Source organism: Bufo bufo, chromosome 2 (genome assembly GCF_905171765.1).
Source record: "Bufo bufo chromosome 2, aBufBuf1.1, whole genome shotgun sequence".
Classification (NCBI taxonomy): domain Eukaryota; kingdom Metazoa; phylum Chordata; class Amphibia; order Anura; family Bufonidae; genus Bufo; species Bufo bufo.
The window spans coordinates 217241812-217260247 of NC_053390.1; the positions used below are offsets into that span (position 1 = coordinate 217241812).

The 18436-nt window shown below is 39.3% G+C and overlaps 1 protein-coding gene across 2 annotated transcripts in view; it reads right to left on the reverse strand.

Moving 5' to 3' along the window:
* Positions 1 to 1280: 1280 nt before the first annotated feature.
* Positions 1281 to 18436, reverse strand: part of SBNO1 (strawberry notch homolog 1) — a 78327-nt gene continuing 61171 nt past the window's right edge. For both annotated transcript variants that reach the window (XM_040416199.1, XM_040416200.1), the window contains 5 exons: positions 11680 to 11772; positions 4496 to 4633; positions 3878 to 3954; positions 3207 to 3400; positions 1281 to 2707 (listed from right to left, as the gene is read on the reverse strand). In XM_040416199.1, coding sequence (XP_040272133.1) covers positions 2565 to 2707; positions 3207 to 3400; positions 3878 to 3954; positions 4496 to 4633; positions 11680 to 11772 — 645 coding nt within the window. In that variant the 3' untranslated portion in view covers positions 1281 to 2564. The remainder of the gene's footprint in view (positions 2708 to 3206; positions 3401 to 3877; positions 3955 to 4495; positions 4634 to 11679; positions 11773 to 18436) is intronic.

Consider the following 18436-nt stretch of genomic DNA (forward strand, 5'->3'; position numbering starts at 1 on the left):
AAAAACTCTAAACGCAATTCGCCATTTTTAGTCACCTTGTCCCCCAGAAGATGTCCCTGGATGTGAGAGGTATGTGGTGCTGTATTCTCCTATGTAGTGCTGGCTCACTACTGTCACCTGCGTCTCATCTTCTCAAAGTCCTTTTTTTTTTTTTATAATATGCATTTTAAATTTGGCGACTAAAAAATTTAATTTGGCTCCTAAATTTTTTAGTTTAGGAGCCCATAGCTCCTGGTCATTTTTTTTTGTCTGGAGCACTGAAGGTTCACACAGTTATTCTCACCTCCTAAAAAAGCATGAATGAAATGCGTTTTAAGGGTCCATAGGAACAACTGATATGCTACAGCCTGGTCAGTATACTAATTATATGTAGCATAGACACTATTTTGAGATCTGTGTATACAGCTTCCCTTCTAGTTTTGATTAGTAATTTCACTAGTTTGGTCATGTATTAAATTTTAGCACCAGCACTTTACTGTCGCACTTAAAGGGAGTCTGTCACCTCCTGGACAATACAGAGTGGAGGAGTCAGGAGCAAGTAAGGCGGGGAGCACTTGGCACTTGCAGCACACTCTCTGCCCCTGGGCACTTGCGATAGGTAATTTGCATATTTTTAAAACTTCATTTTAGGTACTTTGGAGGCTCTGAAAAACTAAACATGGGTACCATCACTGTTATGAATCTGCCTCCCACAGAGCTATATCATCAGTTTAAAACATGTTATGTAGGTGATAGACTCCCTTTAATCCACTTTGATTTTGCAGTGTTTCGTATTTACACATCTTTAGGGAGCAGTGTAACCATTATATTGTACTGTATATACTGGACAATCATGGCAAAATTTAATTTCATTGCCATGTTCGTTCCGTGGATGTTTTTATTATATAATATACATTCAGGTCATTGAGAAAAGATATGATAAATTAGTTTTTATTGATTAAAATATTTTAAGCCTGGTGTGCATCTAAACACTGTGCAGATCTGTCATTTATCATTTTTAACGGAAGTTACAATGCTGTTCTGGATCTGCCGTACAACAGACTCCATACGGGCAAGGCGAGCACTAAACACAATGCTGTTCTAGTAGTCAGACAGGAACTGCTGACGGAGGCTGTTGTGCCCCAAGAGCTGATAGGAATGTGAATAGGGAAATGAGATTACATGCCCCACTGGGCACAGGAACGGATGCCACTGTTCAATCTGTATACAGAGCTGTACGCTGTAGTCATGAAAACTAAACAATCACATGCAAATGACCACCACAATAGATTTATGTTAGTACAATGAATTTTATTTGTTCCCTCTAAGGTGTAAATACCTCAGGGTAATTTTAAATGTCCCCAAACAGGTTTATACAGTCTCAAAACGTTCAAATAGTGCAACCTGTGCAAGCAAGAAATGACAAACATTGTCTTTTTCACTTCCTTATAAACATGAACTATCGAAGGCGGAAAAAAAAAACCCATATTATAGATAACTATTCACATTTGTACATTACAATTTTAAACAGCTGAAGAAACTCTACAATGTCTTACAACATAGTAAATTGTATTCAAGTTACAGAGAAGGCAAAACGACACAGCAGGGAGCCTTGAGTGATCTACATAACAGTGTACCATTCAAGATGTGCCTTATTTTACCAGTCAAATTTGTTTATTAAATTACAATAAAGTAATTTGTAAAGAAAGAAAAAAAAAGAAATTCAAAATGGTTTGCATGTTCCCATTTTTGAGGCCAAAGGGGGAGGAAAAAAAAGACAATAGGCACAAGACCTTTGCTGCAGCACATTAGAAAATGTCCTTTTTACACTTAAAATATTACATTTCCATCACGATTTTAAGAGCAAATGTGTTGAAATAGCATCATACACCCAAACTTAAATAATTAAATTTAAAATACTATGTAAAAATAAAACAGGCTAAGTGGAGATCAGGAACTGATTGTTCCCTGTGGATCGGGACTTGCCAAAGTCTTTGTATTCATGCTTTCAAAGACATGCGCTGCATTAACCAATGTAGGGGAGAAACACAAATATACCCTTTTAAATACAGTGCATTTATGAAAGCATGCATCCTTATTACACATGTTAGGAAAATCTTTTATATACATATATTGGTTTATGCGTCATACCTTCCTTGTACATGCATTTATGGAAAACTCCCCTTTAAAAATGATTACCAAATAAGACCCTGAGCACTATATGGGACATAAATGAAAAACAAAGCAGTGCGTTTCTGCCTCTGTGTTGCACAGAGGAACGAAAAAGTGATCTGGGGGAAAAAAATAAAATAAAATATGGAACATTAAATTAAGGACTATGAAAGCTGGAGCTGATGGGAAGCACCAATAGTGTAAGGGAAAAAGAAAAGTATGTGCCGCTATAAAGGAACTTGCAGATCGCCACGAAGGTCTCTTGATGTACGCCAAATCCTGGTGTTCGACAAAACAGTGTTCAACTACACGCACGTAGACTGAACTCTTTGGAATCTGTCCCTGATTCGTGTGCCCTGTTACGGTCTCTACGGTTTCTAACTACTATGTCCAAGTTTCTGCTTGGCAGATATCTATGGGGTGCTGAAATTGCTGATACTCTGAGGATGAAGTTGCTGCCACATCTGTTGCTGTTGTACCGCAATCTGCTGAGACTGGTCTGAAGTGGATAACAGACTTATAAGCGATGATACAGTGTTTGCTGGAATGATTAGACCTGAGAAGAGAACAGATTTTTACGGTCAATGAATATATGTCCACTTGACCATCACACATGGGAAAGCTACATTTTAGGCTACTTTCACACTGGCGTTTTGGCTTTCCGATTGGGAGATCCGTTCAGGGCTCTCACAAGCGGTCCAAAACAAATCAGTTTTGCCCTAATGCATTCTGAATGGATAAGGATCCGCTCAGAATGCATCAGTTTGCCTCCGTTCCGTCTCCATTCTGCTTTGGAGGCGGACACCAAAACGCTGCCTGCAGCAACGAAACTGAGCCAAACTGATCCATCCTGGCACACAATGTAAGTCAATGGGGACAGATCCGTTTTCACTGACAAAATAAAAATGGATCAGTCTCTGCAGATCCATGACAGATGTGCAAACGAGAGTGTGAAAGTAACCTTAGTTGCCCCTGGGAACACAGTGATTAGGAGCTGGCAGGCTGTATTTTCATACCGACTACAAATGCTTTCATAACCAATACAAGTTACTTACCAACAATTCTTTGCCCGTCTTCCGTTCGTAATCGAACTATTTGCATTTTCACATTTGTGCCACTAACGGAGGCTAGAACTCCTTCCACTTTAGTCCAGACACTTAAGACAGATCCACACAGAACATAATATATCCGGCAGCGCAAGCCTATTTCGCACACCAGTCCTAAGCTTGCCTTTTTACAATTACCTCTCCTGCAGAGAGAAAACAGAGATTTACATCGTTATACTTTCAAATATGAAATCTAAAGAGACACTTCAAATAAAAAAAATAAAAAATATATATATATATATATATATATATATATATATATATATATATATATTTCAACATTGTCCTTGTCAAATGCTAGATCTTGAATGCTTGTGTGGGGAATTCTGAATGCTCTAAACTTAAAATGACTGAACTTAATTCAAAGAAGAAGCAAAACCATAGTAGTAAACTTTCAATACTCAAGGGCAAGTTCACACTAAAGTTTTGAGTGCTGAAAAAGGCCTCCTATTAATTTCAATGAGAAGCAGAACGCACTTTCTCCCCAGCAGCAAGCCCTATATTGGGGTAGAATGAACACAATCTCTGTACATGTCTGCAGTTGAAAAAGCAGTTTTATTTAGGGGTAAACAGGTATTGGTTTAAAAAAACAAGAACAGAAATTGCTACGAACCACTCACCAATAAGCATGCGTACATATATCAGCAGAAGATGTGTACTGTTCTTTCCAGTGAGAAAAGGCATCATCAGACGTTACCTGGCAAGACAATACAACGTAAGAAAAGCCATAAGGTATATCCTTAAAAGGGATTGTCCAACGCCCCACTACCAGCTGTTCTCAGCAGGTGCTGGAAACAGGACGGCAAAAGAAGCACAGCTCTGTCAATTCTAGTCACCATGGTGGGTTACTGCCGCTCAGCTCTCATTCACAGCCACTGCACAGGGGGTCAGAGCAATGCTTCCAGCCCAGGCCCCCTTTAAGCTAACCAAAGGAACTGCACCAAGTGGGGTCATTTATCAAACTGGGGGTATAGTAGAACTGGCTTAGTTGCCAATAGAAACCAGATTCCACCTTTCATTTTTGACAGCTTCTTTGGAAAATTATAGGTGGAATCTGATTGGTTGCTATTATGGGCAACTGAGCCAGTTCTACTTTACACCAGTTTGATAAATGACCCCAATTGTTTTTCTTATGCAGATGTGGTCAAAAAAAATACATTGAAGTTCTTGTCTGACTCACCAGGGGACTGTTTCAGAGGATAAAGCCCTAAGAATCCCTCAAGGAGATCATTTCTTACCTTCTTATATTTCTTTCGCAATTCTGACAATGTTTCAAGTTTCAGTTGCTTTCCAGTATTGGGCCTGTACACTAGGAAAAGCTTTTTTTTGGGGTTGATTTCTTTTACTAAAATAGCAGTTTTCTTATTATTTCTTATCTGTGGAAGAATAATATTTGAACAGTTAGACAAACCAAGAAACAGAAGACAAAGTTTTAATGGACTGGAAATAATTTATAGGACAGAAAGGCTAGATTAGATTCTCCATGTTAAAGTATTTGTTTTAGATTTAGGCTCCTTTCAGATTGTATTCAGATTCAAGCCTTTCAGAAGTATAAATCAGTTATGCTTCTTAGGGGGCGCGCACACACACACACACACACACACACACACGAGTTCAGTGCGTGAAACTCGCAGAGCGTCAGTGAGAGTTCCCATTCTGACCTCTGCTCCTCCGACAGGATTGCACAGCATGATAATGCTCTGCGACCCCGAGTGTCATTAAATCTATTGTTTTACACTGACAGCATTGTCCATGTAAGGGCTCATGCACAAAAACGACGTATTTTGCGGTCCGCAAAAAATACAGACGTCAGTGCGCATTCCATATTTTGTGGAACGGAACAGTTGGCCCCTAATCTAACAGTATTATCCTTGGACAATAATAGGACATGTTCTATCTTTTTGTGGAACAGAAATACGGAGATACAGTAATGGAATCCACACAGTAACCTCCGTTATCTTTTTGCAGCTCCATTGAAATGAATGGTTCCGCATATGGTCCGCAAAAAGAAAACAAAAATGGAACGGACACTGAAAGAAAATATGTTTGTGTGCATGAGCCCTAATTCAGTGTATTCCAGGACTCACAGGGTCAAACAGCGATATCATGATGTGCAATCCTGTCAGAAAAGCAGAGGTCACTGACACTCTTTCATGCACTGAACTTGCTTGGGTGTCTGGACTAAAAGGTATAACTGACTGAAAGCTGTGATGCACATCACTGCAATGAAATACAGTGGCATGTCTCACCTTTAGGCTTCTGTGAGAAAAAAATAAAATAAAAAACACACAGATTGGTCAGTTATAAGCTTAATGGACACTGTTCTGGCCTGCCTGAGGGATGGGAGCCTATTGCTGTTTTTGTATGTCCCAGGAACTCAAAAAAAGTGCATACACTGAATGTGTTCACAAAAATCAATGTAAAACACAGTTTTAGAGCTAATGCTGCACTGGAAGATAGAAGACATTAGCCCCATGGCTACCGGAGGTTTTTTTCGTTTTTGCGTTTACATTTTTCTTTTCTATTTTATGTGAGCCATAACTTTATATTTCCGGTGACATAAGTGTATGAGGGCTTATTTTTTGCAGGACAAGTTGTAATTTCTAATGCCACCATTAATTATAGAATAAAATGTAGTGGGAAGCGGGGAAAAAAAAATTCCAAATGGTGTGGAATTGAAGAAAAAAAATGAAATACCCTCCGTTTCATGTTTTTTTTCCCCACTGTTTTGTTTATGGAAAAACTGACTCATGCCCTTCATTCTCTGGAACAACACGATTACAAGGATACCCCATATGTATAGGCTTCTCATGTCTAAATAGTGTAAAAATTTATGTAAACTTGATAAAGTTTTATATATTTTTTTTTTACATCACCATATTCCGACCCCCATAACTTTTTTATACTTAGATCTACTGCGCTGTTTTAGGGGCTTATTTTTTGCAGAACAATCTGTATTTTTTATTGATACCATTTTGGAGTGCGAGTGACTTTTTGGGTAAGAGTAGCAATGGAAAAAAAAAGGCAAATCGGACATTTTGAACCTTTTCTCAGTTACGTCATTCGCTGTATTGGAATTTTTCTTCCTATTTTAATAATATGGGTGTTTTCAGTCACGGCGATACCCATGATGTTTATATTTATTGTTATTTAGGTATTTATTTTTTAATTATACGGAAAGGGGGTGATTTAAACTTCTATTTTTTTTTATTACTTTTTTTTAAATTGTGTGATCCTTTTGTGGCTCATATGAGCTTATTAATTATGTTTTTTTAATTATTCATTTTGTTCTTTCAGGGATTTTATATTTGCCATTGAAAGTCCATTTTGCTAATTTCTTATCCTGGCTAGCTATCTAGTGGCCAAAAAAGGAATTGCAGCCTAACACTTTCAGCCTCATCGGCGAGACTGGTGTTCAGGGCAAGTACCACTTTATGTGGTGATAACTTTAAAACGCTTTGACTTATCCAGGCCATTCTGAGATCACATATTGTACTTTTTTTTTCGGCACATATTGTACTTCATGACACTGGTAAAATGGAGTCAAAAAAATTCATTTTTATTTAGATTAAAAAAAAGAAAAGCCAAATTTAGCAAAATTTTTGAAAATTAGCTAATTTTTAAGTTTCAATTTCTCTACTTCTATAATACATAGTAATACCTCCAAAAATAGTTATTACTTTACATTCCCCATATGTCTACTTCATGTTGGGATCATTTTGGGAATATTTTATTTTTTGGGGATGTTACAAGGCTTAGAAGCAAATCTTAAAATTCTTCTGAAATTTTCAAAAACCCACTTTTTAAGGACCAGTTCAGGTCTGAAGTCACTTTGTGGGGCTTACACAGTGGAAACCCCCCATAAATGACCCCATTCTAGAAACTACACCCCTCAAGGTATTCAAAACTGATTTTACAAACGTCGTTAACCCTTTAGGTGTTCCACAAGAATTAATGGAAAATAGAGCTACAATTTCAAAATTTCACTTTTTTGGCAGATTTTCCATTTTATTATTTGTTTTCCAGTTACAAAGCAAGGGTTAACAGCCAAACAAAACTCATTATTTATGGCCCTGATTCTGTAGTTTACAGAAACACCCCATATGTGGTCGTAAACTGCTGTACGGGCACACGGCAGGGCGCAGAAGGAAAGTAATGCCATACGGTTTTTGGAAGGCAGATTTTGCTAGACTTTTTGGACACTATGCCCCATTTGAAGCCCCCCTGATGCACCCCTAGAGTAGAAACTCCAAAAAAGTGACCCCATTTTAGAAACTACGGGACAGGGTGGAAGTTTTGTTGGTACTAGTTTAGGGTACATATGATTTTTGGTTGCTCTATATTACACATTTTGTGAGGCAAGGTAACAAGAAATAGCTGTTTTGGCACAGTTTTTTTTTTTGTTATTTACAACATTCATCTGACAGGTTAGATCATGTGGTATTTTTATAGAGCAGGTTGTCACGGACGCGGTGATACCTAACATGTATACAATTTTTTTTTATTTATACACAAAGTTTTTTTATTTGTTGGGCCATTGTTTCATGTAGGGGCTCATTTTTTGCGGGATATGGTGACTGTTTGATTGGTACTATTTTGGCGTACATGCGACTTTTATTACCTTTTTTGGGGAAGTAAGGTGGGCAAAATTTCAATTTCCTCATAGTTTTTATTTTTTTAGCGTTCACCGTGTGGGGAAAGTAACATGACCGTTTTATAGATCAGGTCGTTACGGACGCGGCGATACCTAATATGTGTAGTGCATTTTATTTTTATTCAGTGATAGATGTGTTTTTTTTTTTTTATCTTTACTTTTCACTTTAAAAAAAAATAAAATTGACCCAGACCCACTTGGTTCTTGAAGATCCAGTGGGTCTGATGTCTATATAATACAGTACACTATATAGTGTATTGTACTGTATTTTACTTACACTTTGTCTGAACAGATCTATGCCTTTAGCACAGATCTGTTCAGCACCATGGACAGCAGGATGCCTGAGAAGGCGTCCTGTTGCCATGGGAACCTTCCCCGTCTGCCACAACTGAGCAGACGGGGAAGGGGAAGATGGGGGGCTCCCTTCCTCTGTGACACCATCCTGTCTGGGCGCTGCAAAGGCACAGCAGCCCCCCGATGGGAGAGGGAGGGAGCTCCCCGACTGTTAACCTTTTCCATACAGCGGTCTGTACGGACCGCGGTATGGAAAGGGTTAAACGGCTGACGTCACAGCACAGATGTCAGCCATTTATACCAGAGTGACAGCAATGTGCTGACACTCTGGTATACCCACTGGACGCCAATGAATAGTCAAGAGTAGGAGGCCTCCCGCACCGCCTGCAACAAATCAAATCACACCCCAGAATGGTATCAATGAAAATTTCAGATCGCCATGCAAAAAAAATAAGCCCCATACAGCTCCGAACACATAATTACAAAAAAGTTATAGGGGTAAAATATGGCAACAAAAAAATAAAACTGATTTTTCCACCTTTAATTTTATCATCACTATCAAAACGCAAGAAAAACTATACATATAAGGCTACTTTCACACTAGCGTTCGGAGCGGATCCGTCTGATGTTTCATCAGACGGATCCGCTCCGATAATGCAGACGTTCGCATCCGTTCAGAACGGATCCGTCTGCATTAAAACTTAGAAAATTTTCCGCTTGAGCCATATGGTGTCATCTTCAAGCGGATCCGTCCCCATTGACTTACATTGTAAGTCTGGACGGATCCGCTCGCCTCCGCACGGCCAGGCGGACACCCGAACGCTGCAAGCAGCGTTCAGGTGTCCGCTCACTGAGCGGAGCGGAGGCTGAGCGCTGGCAGGCGGATGCATTCTCAGTGGATCCGCCTCCACTGAGAATGCATTGGGGCCAGACGGATGCGTTCGGGGCCGCTCGTGAGCCCCTTCAAACGGAGCGCACGAGCGGACACCCGAACGCTAGTGTGAAAGTAGCCTTAAAAAGGTATTGCCGGATTCGTACTGACCTGTAGAATAAAAGTAACCGGTCAGTTTTATCACACATCGAAAATAAAAAATAAAAACTGTAAAACTGTAGTGGAATTGCTTTTTTTTTTTTTGCAATTTCACCCCATTTGTAATTTTTTTCCCCCCGCTTCCCACTATATCATACGCAATATTAAATGGTGGCGTTGGAAAGTACAACTTTTTATTTATTATTATTTTTTGCGGGACAACATACACAAACAACAAGCTTTCATATGGCTATGTGAACAGACAAAAGTTATGGCTATGTGGAAGGCAGGGAGCGCAAAAAAAAAAAACACAAAAAAACCCCCACCAAACTCTGGGCCTGAAAGGGTTAAACGCACTGTCAGCCAAATGCCCTGAATCCAGTTTCATACACAAAAAGGCCTTCTCCTTTGTTGTGCTTTTGCATAAGTGTATAAAACATTTATCTAAATATCCTAGTTATAGTGGATTTGATTAGACATACAAGAGGCCATATTGCTATATGTATGTATTTTAAAGATGGCCGAGAGGGTCATGGGAAAGACAGTTCATATAATTTTCTCATGGATGTACCAGTCTGAAAAGAGGCCTTCCTGTCTCCTTAGGGATTTATCACAGGAGATAAGGGTGTTCCCTAGACGCAGCTGGTGCTAATTACCTCCACAGTTTGGTATTTATTAATGAAGCAGAAAATCTGTGATATCTATATACCCGTATAATCAACCTTAATTTTGTATAAGAAAATCAATAAGACATATGAATAGTTTTATATTGTTACGTATTAAGGACGTTTTAGTATCGGTCATCATATATATTTCTCAATAGGAATGCATATGTTCCTAATATATGATGAAAACAGTTTACGTATGGACTTTGTTAATTAGTATCTGTAAAGATGTGGTATTTTAACTAACTATCAATCACATGGTGTAGTAGAGGAGGCACAGATATCTGAGAAAATAAGGCTCATCATATTGTTATCGGTCGCATAAATTAACAATGTGGAAAACATTCAAATAGTGCTCAAGAGTCTGTGCTTAATTGGTAGAAGTGCAAGAATTAATCCCTCTAGCTTTGATTTAGGTTCCAGAGGTCATGTGTATTGGATATTTAACTCTTAATAGAATGATACTAATAGCTAAGGTAATAGTGTCACCTAGGGGTAAATGAACATTACACCAACAGCAAAAAGTGCATTTTGGGTAATACAATAACATCACAGTCCTTATATGTACACGCCTAGCCAACAATGATTGGAAAACTCCAAGCTAGGAAGGCGTGTCTAACTGCTAAGTTTGTAATCATAAACCACACACAAGCAAAGTGACAGCAACAAAGGGGAACCAGGAAAACACAGAAACAAAGAAAACCCAGGAGAAAGATCCTAATGACCAGATCGTACCTTAGAGCCGACTTCGCTTAGTCTCTGCACCTCTGCATTCTCGGTAATGTATAACTTTTAGTGTAGTATGGATATAAATTAATCAGCCTGATATTCAGCAAACTCCCCGCTGTTGGCGGATGTATAGTTGTTAAAAACGCTACATCAATATTGTCACTATTCAGTAAAGATGCATATTACTGAATTAAAGACCTAAATATTGATTTCAAAGGCAACTCTGATTGGAATAATTTCATTCCATAGTCAATAGCAAGCTTGATAATTTATATTGCTACTCCATTATCCGAGATTTGTCATAGTTTGTGCAGAGCAAGGATTCAAATCCTTTATTAACGTTAAGTTTTTATATCTAAAAATCCGTATTATATTCTTCTGTCTGAGAGGTACTGTGTATACCAGGGGTAGGCAACCTCCGGCACTCCAGATGTTGTGAAACTACAACTCCCAGCATGCATACTTCCTCTGCTCTTCTCAGAACTCACAGAAATGAATTGAGCATGCTGGGAATTGTAGTTTCGCAACAGCTGGAGTGCCGAAGGTTGCTGACCCCTGGTGTATACGCTGGTATTTGTGTTGGTGCCATCTAGTGGCGAATTTTGGGTACTGCATATCACTATCATTGCAGATTGAACTTAACATTGTTTAAATCTTTGATTGTATTTTAACTTCTTGTATAATAAATCATTTATGTTTGCATAGATGCTTGTACCTTGTTTTACTGATTGCACAGTATAATTAAAAAACGATCAAACTTTTTGAGGTGGTTATATATGTCCATCTAGAGGATCAATAATCATTGAAATCTTTTCTTTGATCCTTTCCTTTATAAAAGCCTTTTGCTTTATATCCCCGAGACCTTGCCACTTTACTGAGAAGAGTGGAGCACGTTCTATCAATAAAAATTCCTCGTTGCATATTTGAAGTCTCCTTTTCTAAAGCTAATGACTCTGTATCAGTGTCTTTACTGTATTCAAAAAAATTACCACAATGGCAGAGCCAGTATACACAAGTGAAACATAGCTAATTTCTATTCAAACAACTTACCTGTAGTGATAAATAAAAGCCATCATCAGGTGCAGTCTGTTCAGCCCAGATTTTAGTTGCATCCTCCCAAGACATTCCTCTTTCTACACTTATCTGTGAATATTAGAATTTTGTCACAAATTAGTTCTATGATCATCATTTCCTTACAATAGCATACTAATAATCCTTTAGTATGGAAAAGGAGGAAAAAAATCCCTTAGGCACACAACTGTTTGGTTGCCAAGATAAGACAAGATTACATATAAAATAAAGAACACGCAGTAGCAGCACTAACACTATACAGGATTGGTTAACTGACTTGTAGTCATCACTAGATGGAAAATACTGCATACGGTTCATGCAGTGAACTCCCTCTAGTGGAACCAGGAGGCAACACAAAATGTTATGTTTAAGGGGAACCTGTCAGTTTGTCTATGTCATACAAACTGCCAACAGAACCTCTGCAATATGCTTATGCCCTCCAGAAGAGACTGTGGTTCCCCTTTTCTAAATTGCAAATCTACAGAATTTCAACTTTAATCCTTGATCATGTTGTATGCAAATTAGCCGTTTTAAGTTAAAATGGTTTTCCAGGATTTTGATACTGATGACCCATCTTCTGGATTGGTCATCAGTATCTGATTGGTGGGGGGGGTCAGAGACCCCTACAGATCAGCTGTTTTGATAAGGCAGCAGCACTCCTATGAGCGCCGCTGCCTTCTCACCAATCACATCGCCGTACGATGTATAGCGGCTGTGCTTTGTTTTGCACTCGGTTGCGATCGATTGAATGGGGCAGAGCTGCTCCTTGGCCAAGTGACTCAAATGTGTCTTCACCTGGTCTAAGAAAAGCAGAGAGGAGCAGGAGCGTCGCTGCTTTCTCAAATAACTGATGGGCAGGGTTCCCAGGTGAACTACACTGAGGAAACCCCCTTTAAAGAGGCCAGTGCTTTCCTCATCCAAGTTTCCCTGTCCGAACCCTACATCTTGATTTATGTTCACTAGCTCAGGGAACGTAATCCCTTGACCTCCTCAGATCCTGCACAGGCTCCATTTGGTTGAATTTTCCTGAGCTAGGGAACTTCAATTAGGATGCAGGAGGCGGGGTAACATCATAAAATAGTTTATACGGCTGAAAAAAGAAAAAAAGGAGACATCTGTCCATCCGGTTCGGCCTGTTATCCTGCAAGTTGATCCAGAGGAAGGCAAAAACCCCTGTGAGGTAGAAGCCAAATTTTCCCGACTTAAGGGGGAAAAAAAATTCCTTCCCGACTCCAAATCAGAATAACTCCCTGGATCAACAACCCCTCTCTAGTAACTATAGCCTGTAATATTATTACACTCCAGAAATACATCCAGGCCCCTCTTGAATTCCTTTATTTTACTCACTATCACCACAAACTCAGTTCCATAGTCTCACTGCTCTTACCGTAAAGAAACCTCTTCTATGTTTGTGTACAAACCTCCTTTCCTCCAGAGGCAGAGGATGTCCCCTTGTCACAGTCACAGTCCTGGGGATAAATAGACGATGGGAGAGACCTCTGTACTGACCCCTGATGTATTTATACATAGTTATTAGATCTCCCCTCAGTCTTTTTTCTAAAGTGAATAACCCTAATTTTAATAATCTTGCAGGGTTCCATAATCCTCCATTCCAGTTATTACTTTAGTTGCCCTCCTCTGAACCCTCTCCAGCTCTGCTATGTCTGCCATGTCCACAGGAGCCCAGAACTGTACACAGTACTCCATGTGTGGTCTGACTAGTGATTTGTAAAGTGGTAGGACTGTTCTCATCACGGGCATCTATGCCCCTTTTAATGCAACCCATTATCTTATTGCCCTTGGCAGCAGCTGCCTGAAACTGGTTTCTACAGCTTAGTTTGCTGTTCACTAAAATTCCTAGGTCCTTTTCCATGTCAGTGTTACCCAGTGTTATACCATTTAGTATGTATGGGTGACTTGCATTATTCCTTCCCATGGGCATAACCTTACATTTATCAGTGTTAAACCTCATCTGCCACTTGGCTGCCAAAGCCTCCAATCTAGATCCATCTGTAGCAGTATAGTGTCCTCTTCCATATTAATTACTTTACAGTTTAGTGAAATCTGCAAAAATTGATATTTTACTGTGCAAGCCTTCTACAAGATCATTAATATATTGGAGAATAGGGCCCAATACTGACCCCTGAGATACTCCACTAGTGACAGTGACCCAATCTGAGTTAAGGTTGGGCGATATACCGGTACCACGATATACCGCGGTATAAAAAAAAAACGGCCATATGGCGATATCGGTTTCCTAATTACCGCAGTATTTTGTGACGTCATCAAAGAGGTCAGGTGCGCTGACCGCTTCTAAATCTGCGTCCGCCCGCCCCTGCACCTTGCATAGCGCTGAGAAGGACAAACACATTCCACAACTTCCACTGGCTCCTGGCTCCTTCTTGCTCCGCCTCCCTTAGTCAAGTCTCCAGACTCCACCCACCATCTGACGTCACCCACCCGTGACGGTTCTATGTGGCGAACTCTGTGTGAGTACTGGGTGTCTCTGGAGAGACTTTTCCTGCGGCTGCCTCGCTAGTGTGTTCTAATGACAAAATTACAAGCGTACTACTTCCCGCAGCAGGCCGCCCCCGACTCTCCCTCCTCCTATATTCAAATCTCCGCCCACCGACATCTGATGTCAGAATCGGAGCACACAAGCGAGGCAGCCGCGGGAAAAGTATATTGTAAAGTATTATTGTATGTATGGTGGCCTGTGGCCACAAGACTTTATTATAACTTCTTTTTGTGGCCCCCCCCATACAGTATAACCTCTCCTTGTGGCTGCCCCCCATACAGTATAACCTCTCCTTGTGACTGCCCCCATACAGTATAACCTCTCCTTGTGGCTGCCCCCCATACAGTATAACGTCTCCTTGTGGCTGCACCCATACAGTATAACATCTATGTGGCTGCCCCCATACAGTATAACGTCTTTTTTTCTTTTAAACGGGTATTTATCGCAATATATATATAGTTATCGCGATAAAAAAAATTATCGTTATCGTCTAAATATTTTTGATATCACCCAACCCTAATCTGTGTGTACCATTAATAACCACCCTCTGTTTTCTATCACTGAGCCAGTTACTTACCCACAAAGATATTTTCTCCTAGTCCAAGCATTCTCATTTTTTATACTAACCTTTTATGCTATACAGTGTCAAATGTTTGAGAAGTCCAGATATGACATCCATTGATTTGCCGCTGTCAAGTCTAGAACGTACCTCCACATAGAAACCAATTAAATTAGTTTGACATGACCGATCCCTCATGAAGCCATGCCGATATGGCATTATTTGCTCATTTTCATTGGAGGTACTCAAAGATAGAATCTCTTAGAAAACCTTCAAACAGTTTACCCACAACAGATGTTAAACTTAACGGCCTATAGTTTCCAGGCTCTGTTTTTGGACCCTTTTTGAATATTGGCACCACATTCGCTATGCGCCAATCCTGTGGAACACTCCCTGTCAGTATAGAGTCCTTAAATATCATAAATAAGGGTCTGGCTATGACATTACTTAATTCTCTTAGGATACGGGGGTGTATGCCATCTGGTCCTGCCAATTTGTCTATTTTAATATTTTTAAGACGCCGCTGTACTTCCTGGGTCAGACAGGGCACTTTTAATGGGCAATTTACTTTTACATTCTGCATTTCATCTGACAGTTTATTTTTCTTAGTGAACACAGTGGAGAAAAAATGTTTTTTATATATTTAATAGGTTTGCTTTCTCCTCATCGCTCTCTGCAACTCCCCCCTCATTACTCTGTAGAGGGCCGACACCTTCAGATTTATACTTTTTACCATTTATATAATTGAATAACATTTTAGGGTTAGTTTTGCTCTCCTTGGCAATTTCTCTCAGTTTCTAGTTTGGCTGCTTTTATTTGTTTTGTTGTGCTTTTTCATAAGTGTAAACAGTTATATCTACTTATTTTAGTTATAATGGGTATTCATTGCCTTTAAGAGCAATGTTGATTTATATTCACTGTTTTGTATGGCTTTTCATGTAGGCCAAAGTAAGTCCATGAGAAGATTACTGTGCTGTTCAAGAGCTAGTGTTATAGTAACAATATATTATACATTTAGAAAGTTAGAAGATACACCGCACCTGCAGATTCTGAGACTTCATTGTTTTTCATATCTGAACATGAATTCCACAGTGTGAGAATTGTCTAGATGTTCCTCAAAGTATACATTCATGTATCCAAGTTTGTCCCTCGGCCCTGAGACAAGGCCTCTAGACGTCAGAGGTGTAGTAGTGAAAATATCAGGCATATATGAGTTAACCCTTAATGGTATGATGCCTATTGCTTATACAACAGTGCCACCTAGATATGAGCAGTTAATACAACATCAGTAGCAAAAGTGCATTCTGGGTAGTATTATGACGTCAGGCTCCTTATCAATGCACACACCCATCCAACAATGATTGGAATTTCCAAACTCGGAGGGCGTGTTCATCTGATAACTGGTTTCTTAACCCAAAACTTATCAGAAAAAAAAAAAAAAAAAAAAGGAGGAAAGAAAAAAAACAAAGAAACATTTGGATTATAGATCTCTGGAGAATCATTTGGATTATCTGGAAAAACTCTTGAGAGCTGGCTGCCCCAAGACTCTGCACATCACTTGACCCTTGGGTAATGTATATTTTTGTTTTATGTAGTATTGATCTAAATTAATTGGCTTGATACTTAGATACCCGCTCATTTGCGGACGTGTAATGTTAGTTGCTACATCAGTATTCTCTCTTGTTTCAGTTACGATGCATATAACTGAATAAAGGGGATAATATTGGAGAAACTCTGTTGGGAATCTTAGTATTCCCTAGTTTGACATCAAGCCAATAATTTATAAGTTTTGTTGCAATACTACCATTATCTGAGTTTGGTCATCAATTTTGGTGGAGCAAAGGCTCGTATCTGTCATCTTCTTGATTGAGTTTTCCGCATAATCCATTGATTGTATATCTCTCACAAATTTAAAGCTGTATTGCATAATATTCTTGTGTTGGTTGAGTATTGTTTTGTTGGCATCATATAGTGGTGAATTCTGGGTACTGCATATCATTGTATATTAATGAAATTTATGTTGATTCATTTTTGATTGTATTGTAAACTATTGTATAATAAACCATTTATATTTTTGCATAGACGCTTGTACCGTTTTACTGATTGCACAAAATAATCAGGTTCTTGATCAAACTCGCTTTGAGATGATTATGTCCATCTCCCGGATCAATATCGTTTGCATAATTTTTCTTTTGATCCGTAAAATTATTATTTTTTACATTTTTATATAAAGCATTTGCTTTATATACCCAACAGTTTGTACATATTCTATTTTTTTCCCTATAGTTTCAGTGCTTCCTCGCTACCCTCCTGTTTTAGCGATTTAAATGTTTTCTTATTGTCATTTATTGCTTTCTTTACAGTTCTATTTGTCCACATTGTTTTTTTTTCTTATTCATTAACCTTTTATTCCCATAAAAAAAAGGTATGTACCTCTATTAGATTTTAGGATGCTTTTAAAAATATCCAATTTTGCGGCTGTATTTTTATTTTTGAGGGCTTTGTCCCAGTTAGTTAGGCCTATGGCCTTTCTTAGTTGGCTAAAGTTTGCCTTTTTGAAGTTTGGCATTTGTTCCTTCCTGAAGAAACACTCTTGAATGACAACTGGAAGGTTATTACTTTATGGTCACTATTTCCAAGGTGCACATCTGTTCCGTCAGGTCTATTGGTTAATACTAAGTTCAGTATGGCCATCTCTATAGTCAGGTGCTGAACCAGTGGGTAATTGTCTTTGGTTATTGCCAAGAACCTGTTTCCTTTATAAGATCTAGAGGTTTAAGTTTCTAAGTCAATATCTGGGTAGTTGAAGTCACCCATAATAACCACCTCATTATGATTTGCCGCCTTGTCTATCTCGTTTAGTAGCAGATTTTCTGTGGACTGGAATTTTAGGTGGTTTATAATAAACTATTAGTATTTTATTATTGTTTTTGCCTCCATGTATTTCTACCCACAGTGACTCCACATGTTTATGTCCCTCACTTACATCTTCTTGGACTGTGGGCTTTAGGCTCCATTCACACGTCTGCAAATGGGTCTGTATTCGTTCCGCAATTTTGCGGAACGGGTGCGGACCTATTTCATTTTCTATGTGGACGGAATGGATGCGGACAGCACACAGTGTGCTGTCCGCATCCGCATTTGTGGAGCGCGGCACCAATCTTCGGGTCCGCAGCTCCGCAAAAGATAGAACATGTTCTATTCTTGTCCGCAGCTTGCGGACAAAAATAGGCATTTCTATAGGTGTGCCGGGCGGGTGTGTTGCTGATCCGCAATTTGCGGGTCTGCAACACACCACGGACGTGTGAATGGAGCTTTAGACAGGACTTTACATAAAGGCAGCCCCTCCCCCTCTCCGGTTTTGGCAATACTTTCTAGACAAAGGCTACATGCACACAACCGTATGTGTTTTGCAGACCGCAAATTGCGGATCCGCAAAAAAAAAAAAAAAAAAAAAGCTCCATATGGCATCAGTTATTTTTTCGGATCCGTTTTTTTTTTTTTTTTTTTTGCGGATCCATTGTAATAATGCCTATCCTTGTCCGCAAACTAGAAAAAAAATAGGACATGCACAATTTTTTTTTGCGGGGCAACGGAATGGACATACTGATGCGGACAGCACACTGTGTGCTGTCCGCGTTTTTTGCGGACCCATTGAA